Here is an 18420-nt window from a genome sequence, read left to right as displayed (position 1 = left end):
ATTAAAAAAACATATCTTTAAACACTGCAACATCAGTTTAGAAGTATGCCAGGCTTCCAAAATACAAATACACATACACCACACATACTGCACTATACTGTCCAAAGAGGAAATTGGAGTCCATCCCCCAAAGACCTACCATGAAGACCAATAAAACTGCTTAGCTAAAACCCTACCCTAAACACCCTACACAGATCTCTTTAAAAGTGTTAGGGAAGATACTGTATAAAGTGAATTAGTAATATATGCCAAGCTCAGCGCCGTAATCCCTGCAGACACACAGAAGGTGCACAGAGCACCTGGCTCCTTCCTGTTGCCGTTAGGTTTTGCACGCTGTAATAAGCTGTGAGCTCATTAACGTGGAGCTGTGTGTTTGTGTTTACTATTGAGAGGATCCATTTCAAATCTTTCAAATCTCCATATAAAACCCTAGTCCACTCTTAATAATGAATATGCAAATTGTGGAGACATTTAGAAAAATGACTCAAGCTCCTTGAGGTTATTTATTTCATCTGTGCCTGTGGCCTATAAACTGTGTGGATTGTTCATGCATGCAGAGAGGGGATTAAAAGCATGAATCCCATGAATTATTCCACGAATCACCCAACCACCACATTCCCTAGCTAAGAATCAATCGGTTGATTACTAGAGGGACTCATGGGACCCCAGAGCTTCCATCACAGTGTAGGGGATGCCATAACCCATAATGAATCTGTATGAATCCCATCAAATTATTGATCATGGAGATTGGTCATCACTGAACATTTTCTGACATGACAACGGAGTATGAGTGTTCTCTGGGGCTCAGACGAAGGACAACATGGCAGCAGCACAACATGGTAGCAGCACAAAACAGGGTACAAACATTATTGGGCACAGACAACAGCACAAAAGGCAAGAATGTAGAGACAACAATACATCACGCAAAGCAGCCACAACGGTCAGTAAGTGTGTCTATGATTGAGTCTTTGAATTAAGAGATTAAGATAAAAATGTTCATTTTGAGTGTTTGTTTGCAGCTTGTTCCAGTCGCTAGCTGCAGTGAACTGAAAAGACGAGCGACCCAGGGGTGTGTGTGCTTTGGGGACCTTTAACAAAATGCTGACTGGCAGAACGGGTGTTGTATGTGGAGGATGATGGATGCAGTATAGATCTCAGATAGGGGGGAGTGATGCCTAAGAGGGTTTTTATAAATAAGCATCAACCAGTGGGTCTTGCGACGGGTATACAGAGATGACCAGTTTACAGAGGAGTATAGCGTGCAGTGATATGTCCTGTAAGGAGCATAGGTGGCGAATCTGATGTTCGAATGGTAAAGAACATCTAGCCACTCGAGAGCACCCTTACCTGCCAATCTATAAATTACTATAAATCTAGCATGGGTAGAATGGTCATCTGAATCAGGGTTAGTTTGGCAGCTGGATTGAAAGAGGAGCGATTACGATAGAGGAAACCAAGTCTAGATTTAACTTTAGCCTGCAGCTTTGAAATGTGCTGAGAGAGGACAGTGTACTGTCTAGCCATACTCCCAAGTACTTGTATGAGGTGACTACCTCAAGCTCTAAACCCTCAGAGGTAGTAATGCCCCTCTCCCCACAGGTGTGATTCTTCTTACCAAACCACTTTGTTTTGGAGGTGTTCAGAACAAGGTTAATGGCAGAAAAAGCTTGTTGGACACTGAGAAAGCTTTGTTATAGAGCATTTAACACAAAATCCAAGGAGGGGCCAGCTGAGTATAAGACTGTATAATCTGCATATAAATGGATGAGAGATCTTCCTACTGCCTGAGCTATGTTGTTGATGTAAATTGAGAAGAGCGTGGGGCCTAGGATCGAGCCTTGGGGTACACCCTTGGTGACAGGCAGTGGCTGAGACAGCAGATGTTCTGACTTTATGGACTTTAAGAAACTCTGTTTCTGTTAAGTCGCGTTTGGGTCCTCTTTCACCTGCATGACATCGAGCCTTGGGGTACACCCTTGGTGACAGGCAGTGGCTGAGACAGCAGATGTTCTGACTTTATACACTGCACTCTTCAAGAGAGGTAGTTAGCAAACCAGGGCAAAGACCCAATACAGAGACACCAATACTCCTTAGCCGGCCCACAAGAATGGAATGGTCTACTGTATCAAAAGCTTTGGCCAAGTCAATAAAAATACCAGCACAACATTGCTTAGAATCAAAGGCAGTGGTGACATTGAGGATCTTTAAGGTTGCAGTGACACATCCATAACCTGAGCAGAAACAAGAGAACACTATAGACATCAAGAAAGCCAGTCAGTTGAGGATTGACATGTTTTTCCAACCCTTTTGTTAAACAGGGCAAAATAGAAATAGGCCTATAACAGTTAGGATCAGCTTGATCTCCCCTTTAAATAAAGGACAAACCGTGGCTGTCTTCCGAGTAATGGGAACCTCCCCAGAGAGGAGAGACAGGTTCAAATGGTCAGAGATAGGCTTGGCGATTATAGGGGCAGCAACCTTAAAGAAGAAAGGCTCTAAACCATCTGAACCAGATGTTTTATTGGGGTCAAGTTTAAGGAGCTCCTTCAGCACCTCGGACTCAGTGACCGCCTGCATGGAGAAACTTTGTAGCGGGGCAGGGGAAGAAGAGGGAGGAGCTGTTATGCTGGTGAATGAGGACCCAAAAGCGACTTAACAGAAACAGAGTCTTTATTCCAGTCTTAAACAAAAACGATAATCCTGGATATTATCTTAGGTAAATACAAAACAGGAAAACTGAAATCCTCTCGTCAGTAGAGAGGAACGACTGGAGACGCGACCACAGACTGCAGGTCGCTTCGGGAAGGCACAGGCCGTAGCTGACATAGACACCTGCTCACACGCAGCATCTGAAGAAGGCAAAAACACGACAGGGCGGAACAAGGACACAGAACAGCAAACATCAAACAAGGATCCGACAAGGACAGAAGCGGAAAACAGAGGGAGAAATAGGGACTCTAATCAGAGGGCAAAATAGGGGACAGGTGTGAAAGAGTAAATGAGGTAGTTAGGAGAATGAGGAACAGCTGGGAGCAGGAACGGAACGATAGAGAGAGAGAGAGCGAGAGAGGGAGAGAGGGAGGGGGAGAGAGAGGGATAGAAAGAGGGGGAGAGAGAGGGATAGAAAGAGGGAAAGAACCTAATAAGACCAGCAGAGGGAAACGAATAGAAGGGAAGCACAGGGACAAGACATGATAATCAATGACAAAACATGACAGGAGCATTGGGGCTAGTCCCATTAGAAGGGGTGGGAGATAAGGAAATGTTGGAGGCATGGCTGAGTCAAATAGGAATCCTGACTTAATGAAGTGGTGATTAAAAAGTCCAGCCATGTGCTTTGTCTGTAACAACCACATCATCAACTTTAAGGGACATGGGCAGCTGTGAGGAGGAGGGTTTATTCTCCAGGTCTTTTTGGACATTTTCCAGAACGTCTTGGGTTTAGACCCACAGAGAGAGAACTGCTCCTTAGAGTAACTAACTTTGGCCCTCCGGATAGCTTTAATGAACTTATTTCTCATTTGCCTGAATGAGAGCCTGTCAGCCTGAGCATGCGTGTGCCAAGCCTTTCGCCAAATGCAATTCTTGAGGTGGAGTAACTCTGCAAGATCACGGACGCACCAGGGGCTGAACCTGTTATTAATTCTCATTTTATTCATGGGGGCGTGTTTAAAAAAATATATTACTGAAAATATCAAAGAAGAAGGTCCAAGCGTCTTCGACATTGCAACGTCCGTCGTTCGAATGAGACCAAGATGCAGCGTGAGGTAGGTTACTCATATTCTTTAATGATAACCCGTGAAACAAGAAAAAGAGAACCAATGAAATGTACAGCCTTACAGGGCTCAACAGCAACAATACAAGGACAAGATCCCACAACATAGGTGGGGAAAAAGGCGGCCTAAGTATAAATCCCAATCAGAGACAACGATAGACAGCTGCCGCTGATTGGGAACCACACTCGGCCAAATACAAAAAAATACAACACATAGAATGCCCATCCAAATCACACCCTGACCAAACCAAATAGAGACATAAAAAGGCTCTCTAAGGTCAGGCAGGGCATGACAGACGTAGGGGATCAAGCTGATTCTATACCAATTTACAGAGGCCAGGCCATGAAGGAAGGCTTGCTCATTGCTTATTTTTAGCAAGTGTCTATGACAAATCAGGACAGGTCATTTCACTGAGCAGCCATTACGAACGCAGGCTGTAAAACAGTGATCACTAAGGTTATTACATAAGACTGATACCTATCAGGACTTTTTGTGGGGATAACATTGAGGAGAGTAGCCTTTTCTGGGTGTTTGGAGTCGTACTTTGTGGGATTGGTAATAATCTGAGAAAGATTTAGCAAGTTCCATTGCTTTAGGACTTGGTCAGGTGGTTTAAACATGTCCCAGTTTAGGTCACCTAGCAGGACAAATTCAGACTTAGTGTAAGGGGCCAGGAGAGAGGTTAGGGCTGAAAGGGTACAGGCTGGGGCTGATGGAGGACGATAACACCCAGCAACAGTCAACTAAGAGCTTTTTGAAAGTTTAATGCTTAAAACCAGCAAATCAAATTGTTTGTGTACAGACTTGGTGGAGACAACCGAGCACTGAAGGTGATCCTTGTTAAAGATTCTCACTCCCCCAAGTTCTGTCTTGCTGAAAAAGGTTATAACCAGAAAGGTTAACATCAGTATTCAAAACATTCTTTCTTAACCACGTCTCAGTAATGACCAACACATATGGATTGGAGCTGTGAACCCACACTTTCAATTGATCCATTTTCGGTAATAAGTTTCTATTGTTAACGTGCAGAAAACACGGGCTTTTACGAGAGTGTACATGCACATTTCTAGATATCATCAACAGTAATACAATCAAGGCACGGCAGAGGACAGGGAGAGCTCTGCAGTGTTGATTTATGACATTTGAATGTGTATTATATGGCAACAAGATCATATTGTACAGCAATTTCATCAGGTAACATGAAAACAAACCCGGCGAGAGATGGTTAGAATAGGATGGGAGGCAAAAGTCTGTGTAACCAATAGAGAGTCGGAATCCCGAGTGTGGGAACAAACATATTCTGTCCCACATTTGGGTAAAGATGAAAGTTCATAGTCAACAAAGCATGCAGGAGTCATGAGGCAAATATCAAAATGCACAAGAAAAAAATATATAACGACTTGGGGATAGCCATTGTAAGTTCAGAGTCACTCTCCCCAACAGTGCCTGTGTGCTGGAGGCGAACGAAAGCTCAGTAGAGAGGGGGGAGTGTGGTGGGGGTACCTGTACAAGACAGGGGGAACAACCCGAGCAGACGACGAACAGATCGCCAGGTGGAATCCAAGCAGCAGTGCAGCAAACAACAGGAAAAGGTGTTACACCCACGTGGGAGAAGTTTTTATTTCTGGAGGCAGATTTATTGTAGAATACTCCAGTGGATGATCTCTGAACAGGAGGGGGCTTCAAGGCCTCTGGATCTTGGTGTGGTAGCCTGCCATATGTTGGCCTCAAAGGCTTCGACACCTCTCACTCCACACCTCCGCGCTAATTGAAGTTGTATCTGGTCTGTCTGGTCTGTCTCAGTTCTAGGTTGGATGGTGTATTAATCCTTCCAGGTAATGTTGTCCATAAATTAGGTTGTAGGTTTGGAGTTTTGATCTGGAGTGAAGGTTATGCTGTCGAGGGTAGCCTTAAAGTCTCAGAGTGATTAATTTGATCTAACTCAAAATCTATATTTTTGCAAAAGAACATGTTGAAAAATGTGAGAGCTCACATGCAGCTGTCTCTCTCTCTCTCTCCCTCCACCTCTGAAGTAAATGTAATTGCCAAAATATACTTAAGTATCAAAAGTAAAAGTACAAATAATTTCTAATTCCTTATATTAAGCAAACCAGACGTCAACATTTTTTATTTATTTACAGCCAGGGACACATTCCAACACTCAGACATCATTTACAAATGAAGCATTTGTGTTTAGTAGAAGGGCCTTGGTCAGGGAGGTGACCAAGAACCTGATGGTCACTCTGACAGAGCTCCAGAGTTCCTCTGTGGAGATAGGAGAACCTTCCAGAAGGACAACCATCTCTTCAGCACTCCACCAATCAGGTCTTTATGGTAGAGTGGCCAGACGGAAGCCACTCCTCATAAAATGCACATGACAGCCCGCTTGGAGTTTGCCAAAAGGGACCTAAAGGACTCTCAGATGATGAGAAACAAGATTTTCTGGTCTGATGAAACCAAGATTGAACTCTTTGGCCTGAATGCAAAGCGTCACGTCTGGAGGACACCTGGCACCATCTCTACAGTGAAGCATGGTGGTGGCAAAGTTTTTCAGCGGCAGGGACTGCGAGACAGGTCAAGATCAAGGGAAAGATGAACGGAGCAAAGTACAGAGAGATCCTTGATGAAAACCTGCTCCAGAGCCATCAGAACCTCTTTGGCAGCGGCCCAGTCAGAGCCCGGACTTGAACCCTATCGACATCTCTGGAGAGACCTGAAAATAGCTGTGCAGCGATACTCAACATCTAACCTGACAGAGCTTGAGAGGATCTGCAGAGAAGAATGGGAGAAACTCCCCAAATACTGGTGTGCCAAGCTTGTAGCGTCATACCCAAGAAGACCCAAGGCTGTAATCCCGCCAAAGGTGCTTCAACAAAGTACTGAGTAAAGGGTCTGAAAACTTCTGTAAATGTAATATTTCCGTTTTTTTTTTTTTTTGCAAAAACAAATTACAGATCTGTTTGTGCTCTGTTATTATTGGGTATTTTGTGTAGATTCATGAGGAGGGAAAAAACAATGAAATTAATTTAGAATAAGTCTGTAATGTCACAAAATGTGGAAAAATTCAAGGGGTATGAACACTTTCCGAATGCACTGTACACCAAAAAACGACTTTCTGTAAGTAGTACTTTAAAGTATTTGTACTTAAGTATTTTACACCACTGCATAATGTGTCTTGCAAGACTTTAGTTTTATAATATTCCTTTCTAGCAAGTTTTCGCAGAGAGGAAATTAATTTCAAGCCAGAGGCACTATGGGCTGAGTCACATCCATGTTTGTAGGCTATAGTTCAGATTGCATCCTTGGTCCTTAGACAATAGACATAAAACTTCCTACATCCATTCACAGTGAATCGTTGTTCTCTCTGTAATGTAAAGGTCAGACTCTATAAATATACAGTGTAAGGTATGTTGATTAATGGACCATGTCTCTACTGGCTTAGGGCAGTTTCTCTGGACCCCCCGCAAAGTCCAGGTCTCTGTCGGGCCTGGGAGGCTGCTAGTGCTAGTTGCTGCAAAACTAGGCCTACTGGCTTCCACTGCGATGGTGTTTCGTCAAACGAGGACAAGGGGGTAGCTTTGCTGATGTGGCAATTTGGCACAAGGTTGATCAGATAAAGCTTTTTTTGCGGCGTATTTTTTGCACCTCTTGGTCTTGACTATTATTTATCCATCTTGAACAATTCACTCATTCTCCATCCGAGTCTGATCCGATTCACCTAACTTTTTAAAAACTTGATAGGCAATTAGGTGATGAGGCCGAGGCGGTTTGCCGCCGGGGCCGTTGCGATATAGGCTAATTAGATTCATGAAAACTATATTGTCTGACTCACCTACTGTAGATTGGACAACACAATAGCTCTGCTTGCTACATGTGCAAATTAAAACGGAGGGTTACTGTCAAAATTATTTATAACAAATATACAGTATCAAGGCACAAGGCGAGACCCAAATGCAGACACAGGAGGCAGATGGTTGGAGTCTTACAGTGTTTATTAATCCAAAGGGGTAGGTAAGAGAATGGTTATGGACAGGCTAAAAGGTCAAAACCAGATCAGAATCCAGGAGGTACAGAGTGGCAGGCAGGCTCATGGTCAAGGCAGGGAGAATGGTCAGGCAGGCGGGTACAAAGTCCAGAAACAGACAAGGGTCAAAACCGGGAGGACTAGAAAAAGGAGAATGCAAAAAGCAAAACGCTGGTTGACTTGGAAACATACAAGACACCTGAAGTGGGTGGAGACAATCACAAGGACAGGTGAAACAGATCAGAGCGTGACAATGCAGTATATATACAATTTAAACAGAGGTGTGAGATGACAGGCGCATGAGCCCCAAACTTAATGACAACACACTGCTCTGTCACTGTGGAAGCAAGGTTTCCATGGTTGGCATCCTCAGCCATTATTATACCTGTATACAGAGATTGTTTGAGGATACTTTGACCACAACATGTGAGATAATCCTATGTTGGGAAATGCAGGCATGCACTGTCAGGACTAGATGTAGTGGGTTAAAGTGGATGGAGTAGATTTGTGTCAGCAGCATGGGCTGGAATAAGCGTAAAACTATTCAGACTATAGCACTCTCATGATTTAATGGCCTCAAAACCTAAGGGCCATCTGTCAGCCATGTCTGTCATCAGTGATTAAAGACAGAGAATATCATATGAATAATATTCTGGTCTAAACCCAAGGAGAGTTGCCATCTGCTTTCTATACACTTTGATTAAAAAGCTAATTCCATACCTCGAAGCAGGTGAGCTTAAGGCCAGTTCTGTACCATGCGACGAACTGTGCAGGGTTAGAACTCAGTTAAAAAGCACTTCAACTGACCCGGAAAAATCCAAGTCAATGTTTTTTAGGACAGTCTGAAAACTCCAAGGCTTCCAAGACACATACTGAAGTATTGATAGATTTGGCAAGGTTAAATGAAAGGAATGGAGGCTGGGCTGGAGTGGTGGGGTTGACATTAATTTTGATGTAAGTGTAAATAAGCAGAGCCAGATGAAAATAAGCACTACCATTTCACATCACACCCAGGTAGCCTTACAAACCGCTGACTCCACACTGTAGTAAATCACAGATGTGCAGTGGGCTGTATGCCTGTTAGCTGGGAGGAATGGACCACACTGATCATACTGTATAAGGGCCTGACTCATTCTCCCATGAGAGTGAAGCTGATGAGATGGAGCAGCATAGGAGACCAGTGGTTGTTTGTCATGCCACCTCAGGGCTTACACAGGGAAGGGGGAATGGAAAATAAATGGATCCCATCTTGATGATCAAATATATTTAAATAACAATGCCCTCTATGTTCAAATGTGATTCTAATGCGATTATAAAGGAATACATTTGATATCAAATGGTAAGCAGATGGTATTACATCTTCTAATTGTGTTTGCATAATGTCTTCCCCTACTGATCCTTACAAATTTCCCATCAATGCAATTGTTAAAGCTTTTTAATTCCCAGAGATGCTGAGGCTGCTTGGTGCTCTATACTTGTGGCATCCTCTCTCTAATCAAGTTTGTAATCGAGGCCAGCCACACAGGCGGCCAGTAATTCATTCTGTTCTGAAGAGGCAGGGACTGTGAGTGTCCCACAGCGAAGGTTGAGAGGGCACCCGCCACCTCCCTGCTGTGACATAAATATGTTTGGTCAAACTCCTTAAGCAGTGCAGATGTCTGTCAGGGGCAAAGACCTGTCATAATTATCCGCCTTTAATCCGGTGTTGAAAACACAACTGGCCTGCTGGGGCAACATTCCCTGCCTCTCTTTCATCACATCTATTGTGAGTCTGGCCCTGCTGCTGTCTTTGACTGGTGCTTGTGATGACTAAGACACTGAGTGCAAATGACCCTCTAGCTCTCCTTCAGATCATATTGAGAAATGTAATTTTAGGTCGAATGCTGATACCAGACTTTGATACTGCCATTTATGCCCAACCCTGAGGGAGAGGAGGCTTAGAAACACGGTGCTTTAGAAATAGGGAGCTACACAAAAGTCATGTTCTGGTCACACTGCAACAAACCTCACAAGAGGACCATGGGGCCAGTGGGATTTATGAATACAATATATAGAGTGGGCTGACCTGTAAAAAGGTATAAATTAGTTCCTCTTGATTGGCGACAGGAAAAAGGCTGTTGGAAGCTGCTGGTATCAGAGGAACACTTGAGGCATTACACAGATGTCTCTCATCTCTAAAAGCAGTCAGCATGAAGAGCGAATCAGAATGGGATTTGGGAACGTTTTGTTCCAACTGGCACACAAACAGAAAATCCATTGGCCCCACTGCACCATGAACATTATATTCCAGCAGATATGAGAATTACAGCATGGTGCTTTGGACTGAGATTTTTACAAAACCCTCGCCACTCTGACTAGGTTCTGTGGAACAAGACTGGCTTTCTGCTGTGCCCCTTAATTGAGTCTCCACTCTCTCCCACAGCTGCAGTGTGCTTGGCACTTACAATACTGGCACTGAAGCCATTCACAAAGGGTCTGCACTCTGGGCAGACGCAAATAACAATTTTCAAAATTCAAGTTTCATACGACTAGACGATTTGAGATCCATTAACGGCATCACAACAAAAGGGAGGCCCAGAAAGGCAATTAGTGTACAGCAGAGCATGTAATTCAGGAAGGAGGATGCATTGTTGGGGTGGAGGATGACGAATGAAGGGATGTGACGGAAGAGGTGCAGCGCCCCCAACATTTACCTTTATTAGCCTTTCACCTCTGACCAATGTCACATACCGTGCATAAAGGTTGGATCTACAGTGCATTCTGAAAGTACTCAGACCACTTGACTTTTTCCACATTTTGTTACGTTACAGCATTGTTCTAAAATTGATTCAATTGTTTTCCCCCTCATCAATCTACACGCAATAGCCTATAATGGCAAAACAGATTTCTAGAGATTTTTGCAAATGTATTACAAATAAAAACCTGAAATATGACATTTACATAACTATTCAGACCCTTTACTCAGTACTTTGTTGACACATAGGTTACAGCCTTGAGTCTTCTTGAGTCTTCTTGGGTATGACTGTCACGTTCTGACCTTTATTTCCTTTGTTTTGTATTTATTTAGTATGGTCAGGGCGTGAGTTGGGTGGGCAGTCTATGTTTGATTTTCTATGATTTGGGATTTCTATGTTTCGGCCTAGTATGGTTCTCAATCAGAGGCAGGTGTCATTGTCTCTGATTGAGAATCATACTTATGTAGCCTGGGTTTCACTGTGTGTTTGTGGGTGATTGTTCCTGTCTCTGTGTTTTGCACCAGATAGGGCTGTTTTTGGTTTTCCACGTTTATTGTTTTTGTTAGTTTATTCATGTCTAGTGTCTTTATTAAAAAACATGAATAACCACCACGCTGCGTTTTGGTCCGCCTCTATTTCACCTAAAGAAAACCGTTACAATGACGCCACAAGCTTGGCACACCTGTATTTGGAGAGTTTCTCCCATTGATCTCTGTAGATCCTCTCAAGCTCTGTCAGGTTGGATGGGGAGCATCTCTGCACAGCTATTTTCAGGTCTCTCCAGAGATGTTCAATCGGGTTCAAGTCCAGGCTCTGGCTGGGCCACTCAAGGACATTCAGAGACTTGTCCCGAAGCCACTCCTGCATTGTCTTGGCTGTGTGCTTAGGGTCGTTGGCCTGTTGGAAGGTGAACCTTTGCCCCTAGTCTGAGGTCCTGAGCAGGTTTTCATCAAGGATCTCTCTGTACTTTGCTCTGTTCTTTCCCTCGATACTGACTTGTATCGCAGTCCCTGCTGCTGAAAAACATCCCCACAGCATGATGCTGCCACCACCATGCTTCACCGTGGGGATGGTGTCAGATTTCCTCCAGACGTGACGCTTGACATTCAGGTCAAAGAGTTCATTCAATCTTGGTTTCATCAGACCAGATAATATTGTTTCTCATGGTCTGAGAGTCCTTTAGGTCCCTTTTGGCAAACTCCAAACAGGTTGTCATGTGCCTTTTACTGAGGAGTTGCTTCCGCCTGGCCACTCTTCCATACAGGCCTGATTGGTAGAGTGCTGCAGAGATGGTTGTCCTTCTGGAAGGTTCTCCCATCTCCACAGAGGAACTCTGGAGCTCTTTTAGAGTGACCATCAGGTTCTTGGTCTCCTCCCTGACCAAGTCCCTTCTCTCCCGATTGCTCAGTTTGGTGGGGCGGCCAGCTCTAGGGAGAGTCTTGGTGATTCCAAACTTCTTCCATTTAAGGATGATGGAGGCCACTGTGTTCTTGGGAACATTCAATTCTGCAGAAATGTTTTGGTACACTTCCGCAGATCTGTGCCTCGACACAATACTGTCTCGGAGCTCTAGCACAATTCCTTCGACTTCATGGCTTGTTTTTTCCTCTGACATGCACTGTCAACTGTGGGACCTTGTATAGACAGGTGTGTGCCTTTCCAAATCATGTCCAAACAGTTAAATTTACCACAGTTATACTCCAATCAAGTTGTAGAAACATCTCAAGGATGATCAATGGAAACAGGAAGTGCCTGAGATCAATTTCAAGTCTCATAGCAAAGGGTCTGAATACTTTACAGTATGTAAATAAGGTATTTCTGTTTTTTATTTGTAATAAATTAGCAAACTTGTCTAAAAACCTGTTTCGCTTTGTCATTATGAGGTACTGTGTGTAGATTTATTTTTATTGAATCCTTTTTAGAATAAGGCTGTAACGTAGCATAATGTGGAAAAAGTCAAGGGGTCTGAATATTTTGCGAATGCACTGTCGATAGAAGAAGACAATGCAAAACCATGCATCAATGAATCGCTGTGGTGCTGAATATGTTATCTTTGCTTTACTGTAAATCCATTAACTTACAAAATAATGACGCCATATTATTCAAGCGCTGAATCACTCATTAGAGGGGAGGAAATAATGCCTTTCCACCAGTACATTTGCATTCCTATGAGGCATAAAACCAACGTCTCAATGTGCAACTGAACTCACGCTGGCATCAGAGATCAATAGCCTTCTCAACTTTACAATATAATATTGCATATCCATCTTCCATGATGCCCCCCATTGAACGGCTGCTGAGATGTGTCAGTGTTTATTGTCGTTTTCAGGCCTGCAGGGGTGAAATCGTTTATAGGGCTGAGGGGTGACATTTCTCTCATGCTTTCATGTTCCAGAGGAATACAGGGGGAGAGGGATCAAGGCCCTGTCTGATGCACACAGCAGGAGCAACTGGGCACACTGGGTTCCCTCCAGAAGGAGCCACTGTGCATGATGGGGTTGGTTCTAAGACCATTGAAGGAAGAACTGGGCCAAATGCTTTCACCATGGTCCCCACTCTAACAGTTGTAGCCTGTTTCAAGTAGGCTTCTCACTCAGGGACACCTAAATGCACACAGCAAAGATAGATTTCTGTGCCATTGTGCAATGAAATATGTTGTTGTGCATGCAGGGAAAATGTGTATTCTAAGTGACTGATTATAATAATAATGATGATGAGGATGAAAATGTGTTTCAGCACCTTATTGTTTTGTTTGGTCGTCTGTTTGTCTACTCCACTGTGTCCTCACATAGCGTAACTGTGATGATCAATGGAAATGTAGTAATTGGGTTGTCCAGTGTTCCCCCCTTTGGAGAGAGAATAGGCTTAATCTACAAGCAACAAGCAGGACACTGTTATGAGATAAACATGTTCATTTTCTAACATGAACCTTTCCTGTCGAACTGATGAAGTAGTGTGCACAAACACTTATAATACACCTTACCATTTAGGTCCCAGTGTCTCTATCTTGTGGCTTGATAAAGTATTGCAAGTGATCTCTCACGCTCTTACTCAGTGCCACATCCATTGGAAACAAAGTTGAACGTTCAATTTGCAGAGAGGCGCTATTAAAAAAAATTGGTCATTAATTTATTTGGATACAAAAAAGGATTAGGTGTCAACAATTACCTTAAGCGATATGGGGATGATTTTGTCACAAGAACAACACATGACATACCAACTGAGTGTTTTCTCCAAGCCAATCAGTCTGATTGTCTGTAAAGGTGACAATATTTAATATGCTGTCATCTCTAGGATATGTTTACTAGGCCTACTGTTAGTATGTGACAGGTTGCAGATGACAATAATGCATGTGACAAGAAATAAGTATTTGACAAGAATTTAAATGTCACATTTTACAATGTAAATTGTAGCCTAGGTTTAATCTATTCCTTGATTGGAAAACAGTAAAGTCAAACTTCAGTCACTGTATGACTTCTTGGACTGTACAGTAGCCTACCTTTATATCAAAATAGGAACATCGTGAAATTAGTAATTACTATCTATTAATCATTAGCGCAATGAAAACCTTCACAATACCCCCCCCCCCAATCTAAATGGATAATTGTGGAAGTGAATGCACAGTAGCCTATTACACAATTTTACTATTGTTTCTCATTGGACAGCGGTTAAACGCATGTTCCACACGCCTTCTGTCTATCGTTGAAATCGCGACTGGTGTGGACTTGCAAATGAAGCGAAATAGGGAACGTTCGTCACCAAGACAATCACCTTTACTTTCCAACGACTGAGATTTTTTTCTCTCCATTTTTGACCTACCTATTTGGATTAAATCATAGCCTTCTGCGCGTGAAGGCAGAGTGCGGTTATTGGATCCGGAGGCGCTGGTTGCCCGCATTTGCAGAACGAATTGCATCGTTGTGGAGTTGTAATTTATCCAGGTTGCTCTCAAGTGACGCGCATAGCACATTCTAGGATTTTGGTGGGCGACAGTCGCACTTGTCCTCTGGTGTATTGCATTTCGTTGGCTGTATGGAGGGATGTCGGGATGGCTTGCACCAGGAGAACCAAAACTTTGGTGTCTACGTGCGTGATCTTGAGTGGCATGACCAACATCGTGTGTCTGCTCTATGTTGGATGGGTCACTAATTATATCGCGAATGTATACATCAAAGTCCCAATGCCTGTCCCAGAGAAAAAGTTAGAAGGCGACAAGAAGGGGGAAACCCTACGGATCATAGAACGACTTGATCGACTTGAGAATGTGGTCAACCAGCACATACAAGGTAAAGTAACCACTACACGGAGCAAGTATCCTTTACTTACCGTTTGATAGATTCTGAGTTGCATAGGTTTAATTGCATTGAATGGATGGTTTGCGATGCATTAATGATATCGACCTATGTGAATGAGCCTATATCTCCAAACTCAGCAAATAATGACATTGTTGATTTTATAACATATGATGACCCTAACATTTTCCTTTTTGAATAATGTGACCAACATTTGTCATCTCCTTACTTTGAGTGGTCTGCCTGTCTGGACCATGTGACAGAAAGGGAAAGGGAAAGGGACAATGAGATCATTGAAAAAGCCATTTATTATTCTCTCTGGAGGCAAAATTCCTAGTAGTCTATGTATTATAACTGGAGCAGTGTTGGTGAACTTAATGGCTTCTCCCACAGCATGAAATATACATATAGTCAATGTGTAGCTGAAGTTATACTCAACCTCATTGTGTGCTGTCTCTCACATGCTGAAGCTGAAAACCTTATTTTTCATACATATACATTTTGGCATAATTGTTCATTTTTTGTTTTGCATCTGCTCATCAGGTGTATTATGACTGCCTTTTGTGAAACTATTGAAGTTTGTTTTTCTGTTAGGCCAATAAGTCTCATAAAGACTGTAGTGTAGACTGTGAATGTGAAAACTAGCCCAGTGTACTGTACGTATCTGCTACAATGTCATCTATTTTGAGCTTTACAACTCAATGTCAAATGTACTGGGACTACATTTGGAAGGATGTTATATCAATGTAATATGTCACACACAGTATATACTGTACCCAAACAGAGGTTGGTCTGTTTTCCCCGGACATAGCGTTGGAGATACTGTTGAACTTGCAGCGAGTGAATTTCCACAGACATCATTTTTGTTACACTGTTCTTTATAATATTATCTCACAAGCTCAATTGCTACAGAATGGGGCCATTAATTCAATTAATCTAATGGTAATCTTCTATTTTAAAAAACATTGAATATCCTTTTTGACTTTCGATTCCTCTTGTGTTCTTGGGAATGTCTGGATTTCCCTTCTCAAATTCCTTCAGGCTTTGCCTCTAGCTTACAGCATACAGTTACTCCATACTCATACTGTAATTCTCTCCCTCCCTTTTTGTGTCACGATTTGAGCAACACAAGAGAATAGTGTGAACCAGGCTCTGATTTGACAGGTAGAGTATGAGTTACTGGGAGACACCCATCCCTAGGTCACGGGCAGAGGTGGACTTCACTGAGCTGTGAGGCACCATACATAGTCAAGCCTGTCTGGCCAGTTGTGGTGCCAAGACTACATTTCCCTATTTGGCACTGACAGAGAGCAGCCTGTTGAACAGCGCTCTGTACGTTTTCTGTGTAAGAGTGTCTGCCTAACTGTCTCATCTCCTCAGGAAATGTTTGGACTATTTGTGTTACTCAAAAGGGGAAATGTCGCATTCGGTCAGATTGTAAAGATCAATTCAATGTGGCACAGAACACGGAAACACTGGTAGGACAGAATGCCCTCTGTCTATAGCACTATACTGTATGGATGACGGGTGGACTGATAAAACATGCACTGTAACTCAGCTGTGCATGCATGTTGATTTGGAATGTATCATCACTCAGCCTATTAGAGGACCTCAGATTTGAGATAGGTTTGAAGACACGGCTTGGGCAGGCATAGAAAAATGTGGATTAGTTTTGTAGAATACTAAACTAGGAAGACTACTACTCAGAACACATCTAGAGTTCTGTTTATCTTGTCAATGTAACTGCCAAGAATTAAAACATTTCTAGTTTGCTGTCCCTGTAACTGTCACACACACACACACACACACACACACACACACACACACACACACACACACACACACACACACACACACACACACACACACACACACACACACACACACACACACACACACACACACACACACACACACACACACACACACTTTTGTTTTACTATCCTTGTGGGGACCAACAAATATATTCCCATTCAAAATCCTATTTTCCCTAACCCTAAATCTAACCCTAAATCTAACCCTAACTCCTAAACCTCTAACCCTGACTGTAATTCTACCCATAATCCTTATTGTAACCCTAAACCTAGCTGCTAAGCCTAAAATAGCCCTTTTCCTCGTGGGGACCGGCGAAATGTCCCCACTTATCCAAATGTTCTTGTTTGACTATACTTGTGAGGACTTCTGGTCCCCACAAGGATAGTAAAACAAAACCACACACACCTCAAGCGCTGCTTGAGATGTAAAGATAATGCCCCATGTCCGACAGTGTGTCACTGCATGTGGGAAGGGAACATTTTCACTGGTACATTTTCACCATGTTGGACATAGACAGTCCGTTAAAATGTGTCTGACTGATGTCACCTCCATACTCAATATATATACGGCGTGAAAACACCTCATATCAGTATTTGATGATTGAGGGCAGTGGTCTGCATTTGTCTAAAGAGCGCATAAGGCACTGCACACAACCCTTGATTTCTATTAAGCTGTCACTGAATGAGGCTTGGCTGGGTGCTGAAAAGTCCACACACGCCCACCATAAGTGCTGTTACTGCACTCTACGGCATTCTAAAATGCCTATTAGGACATCCAATAGTCAAAGGTATATGAAATACAAATGGTATAGAGAGAAATAGTCTACGCGTTATAATTCCTATAATAACTACAACTTAAAACTTCTTAGTTGGGAATATTGAAGAACTGGGAATATTGAAACACCAGCTTTCATATGTTCTGAGCAAGGAACTGAAACGTTAGCTTTTTTAGATGGCACATATTGCACTTTTACTTTCTTCTCCAACACAGTGTTTTCACATTATTTAAACATGTTTCATTATATATTTGAGACTAAATAGATTTGATTTATGTATTATATTAAGTTCAAATACAAGTGTTCATTGTTCACTCAGCATTGTTGTAATTGTCATTATTACAAAATATATATATATATATTTGGACGATTAATCAGTATGGTTTTTTTTTGGTCCTCCAATAATCGGTATCGGCGTTGAAAAATCATAATCAGTCAACCTCTAATAGAATTGTGTCTTGTGCTGTATGACACTGTGCATCATTCAGGCATCAACCACTCAGAATGATGGTGTTTGTATTGTAAGTGTGAAGTGTCTTTCCTCCTGCAATGTGTTTACCTTTCTTTTTATGAGCATACCAGCGCTCACATTTGGAGCCGTTCACGAGTGCTCCTCTACACAGGTAACTGCGAATTCACTTGAGAGGTCCTGAGTCATAAAAAAGTGAATATGAAACTCAAAGGAGTTTTCTTCCGTAAAGTACAGCTGTGCATCAGAGACTTTACTATAGATATCCCCTCTGAACACGAGGAAAGCAAAGACAAAGTATGGGTGTATTTAATGGTGATTGTTTTTGTGAGAAGGCCTTGGTCCTCTGGTTTATTTTACCTCGGGGGCTGTATATTACCCCTGGGGATAACTAATGCTATGTTGCTGATTCAGAAGGAGATGATGATGCTATTTGATTGGAAGGCCTCAATCAAATCAACCTGTCAAATCAATTGAAAAGCCCTCTAAATCACAATGAGTGTTTAGTCTTGAGAAGAGGAGCGAGAGAGGGGA

General features: G+C 42.7%; 1 protein-coding gene across 1 annotated transcript in view; it reads left to right on the top strand.

Annotated features, from left to right (window-relative positions):
* Positions 1-14212: 14212 nt before the first annotated feature.
* Positions 14213-18420, top strand: part of LOC124035764 (polypeptide N-acetylgalactosaminyltransferase 18-like) — a 96687-nt gene continuing 92479 nt past the window's right edge. The window contains exon 1 of the mRNA XM_046349428.1: positions 14213-14821. Within this exon, the coding sequence (XP_046205384.1) occupies positions 14584-14821 (238 nt within the window). The 5' untranslated portion in view covers positions 14213-14583. The remainder of the gene's footprint in view (positions 14822-18420) is intronic.

This window comes from Oncorhynchus gorbuscha, linkage group LG05 (genome assembly GCF_021184085.1).
Source record: "Oncorhynchus gorbuscha isolate QuinsamMale2020 ecotype Even-year linkage group LG05, OgorEven_v1.0, whole genome shotgun sequence".
Taxonomy (NCBI): domain Eukaryota; kingdom Metazoa; phylum Chordata; class Actinopteri; order Salmoniformes; family Salmonidae; genus Oncorhynchus; species Oncorhynchus gorbuscha.
Note: the sequence above shows the minus strand (reverse complement) of the source record. Positions and strands in the feature narration are given on the sequence as shown.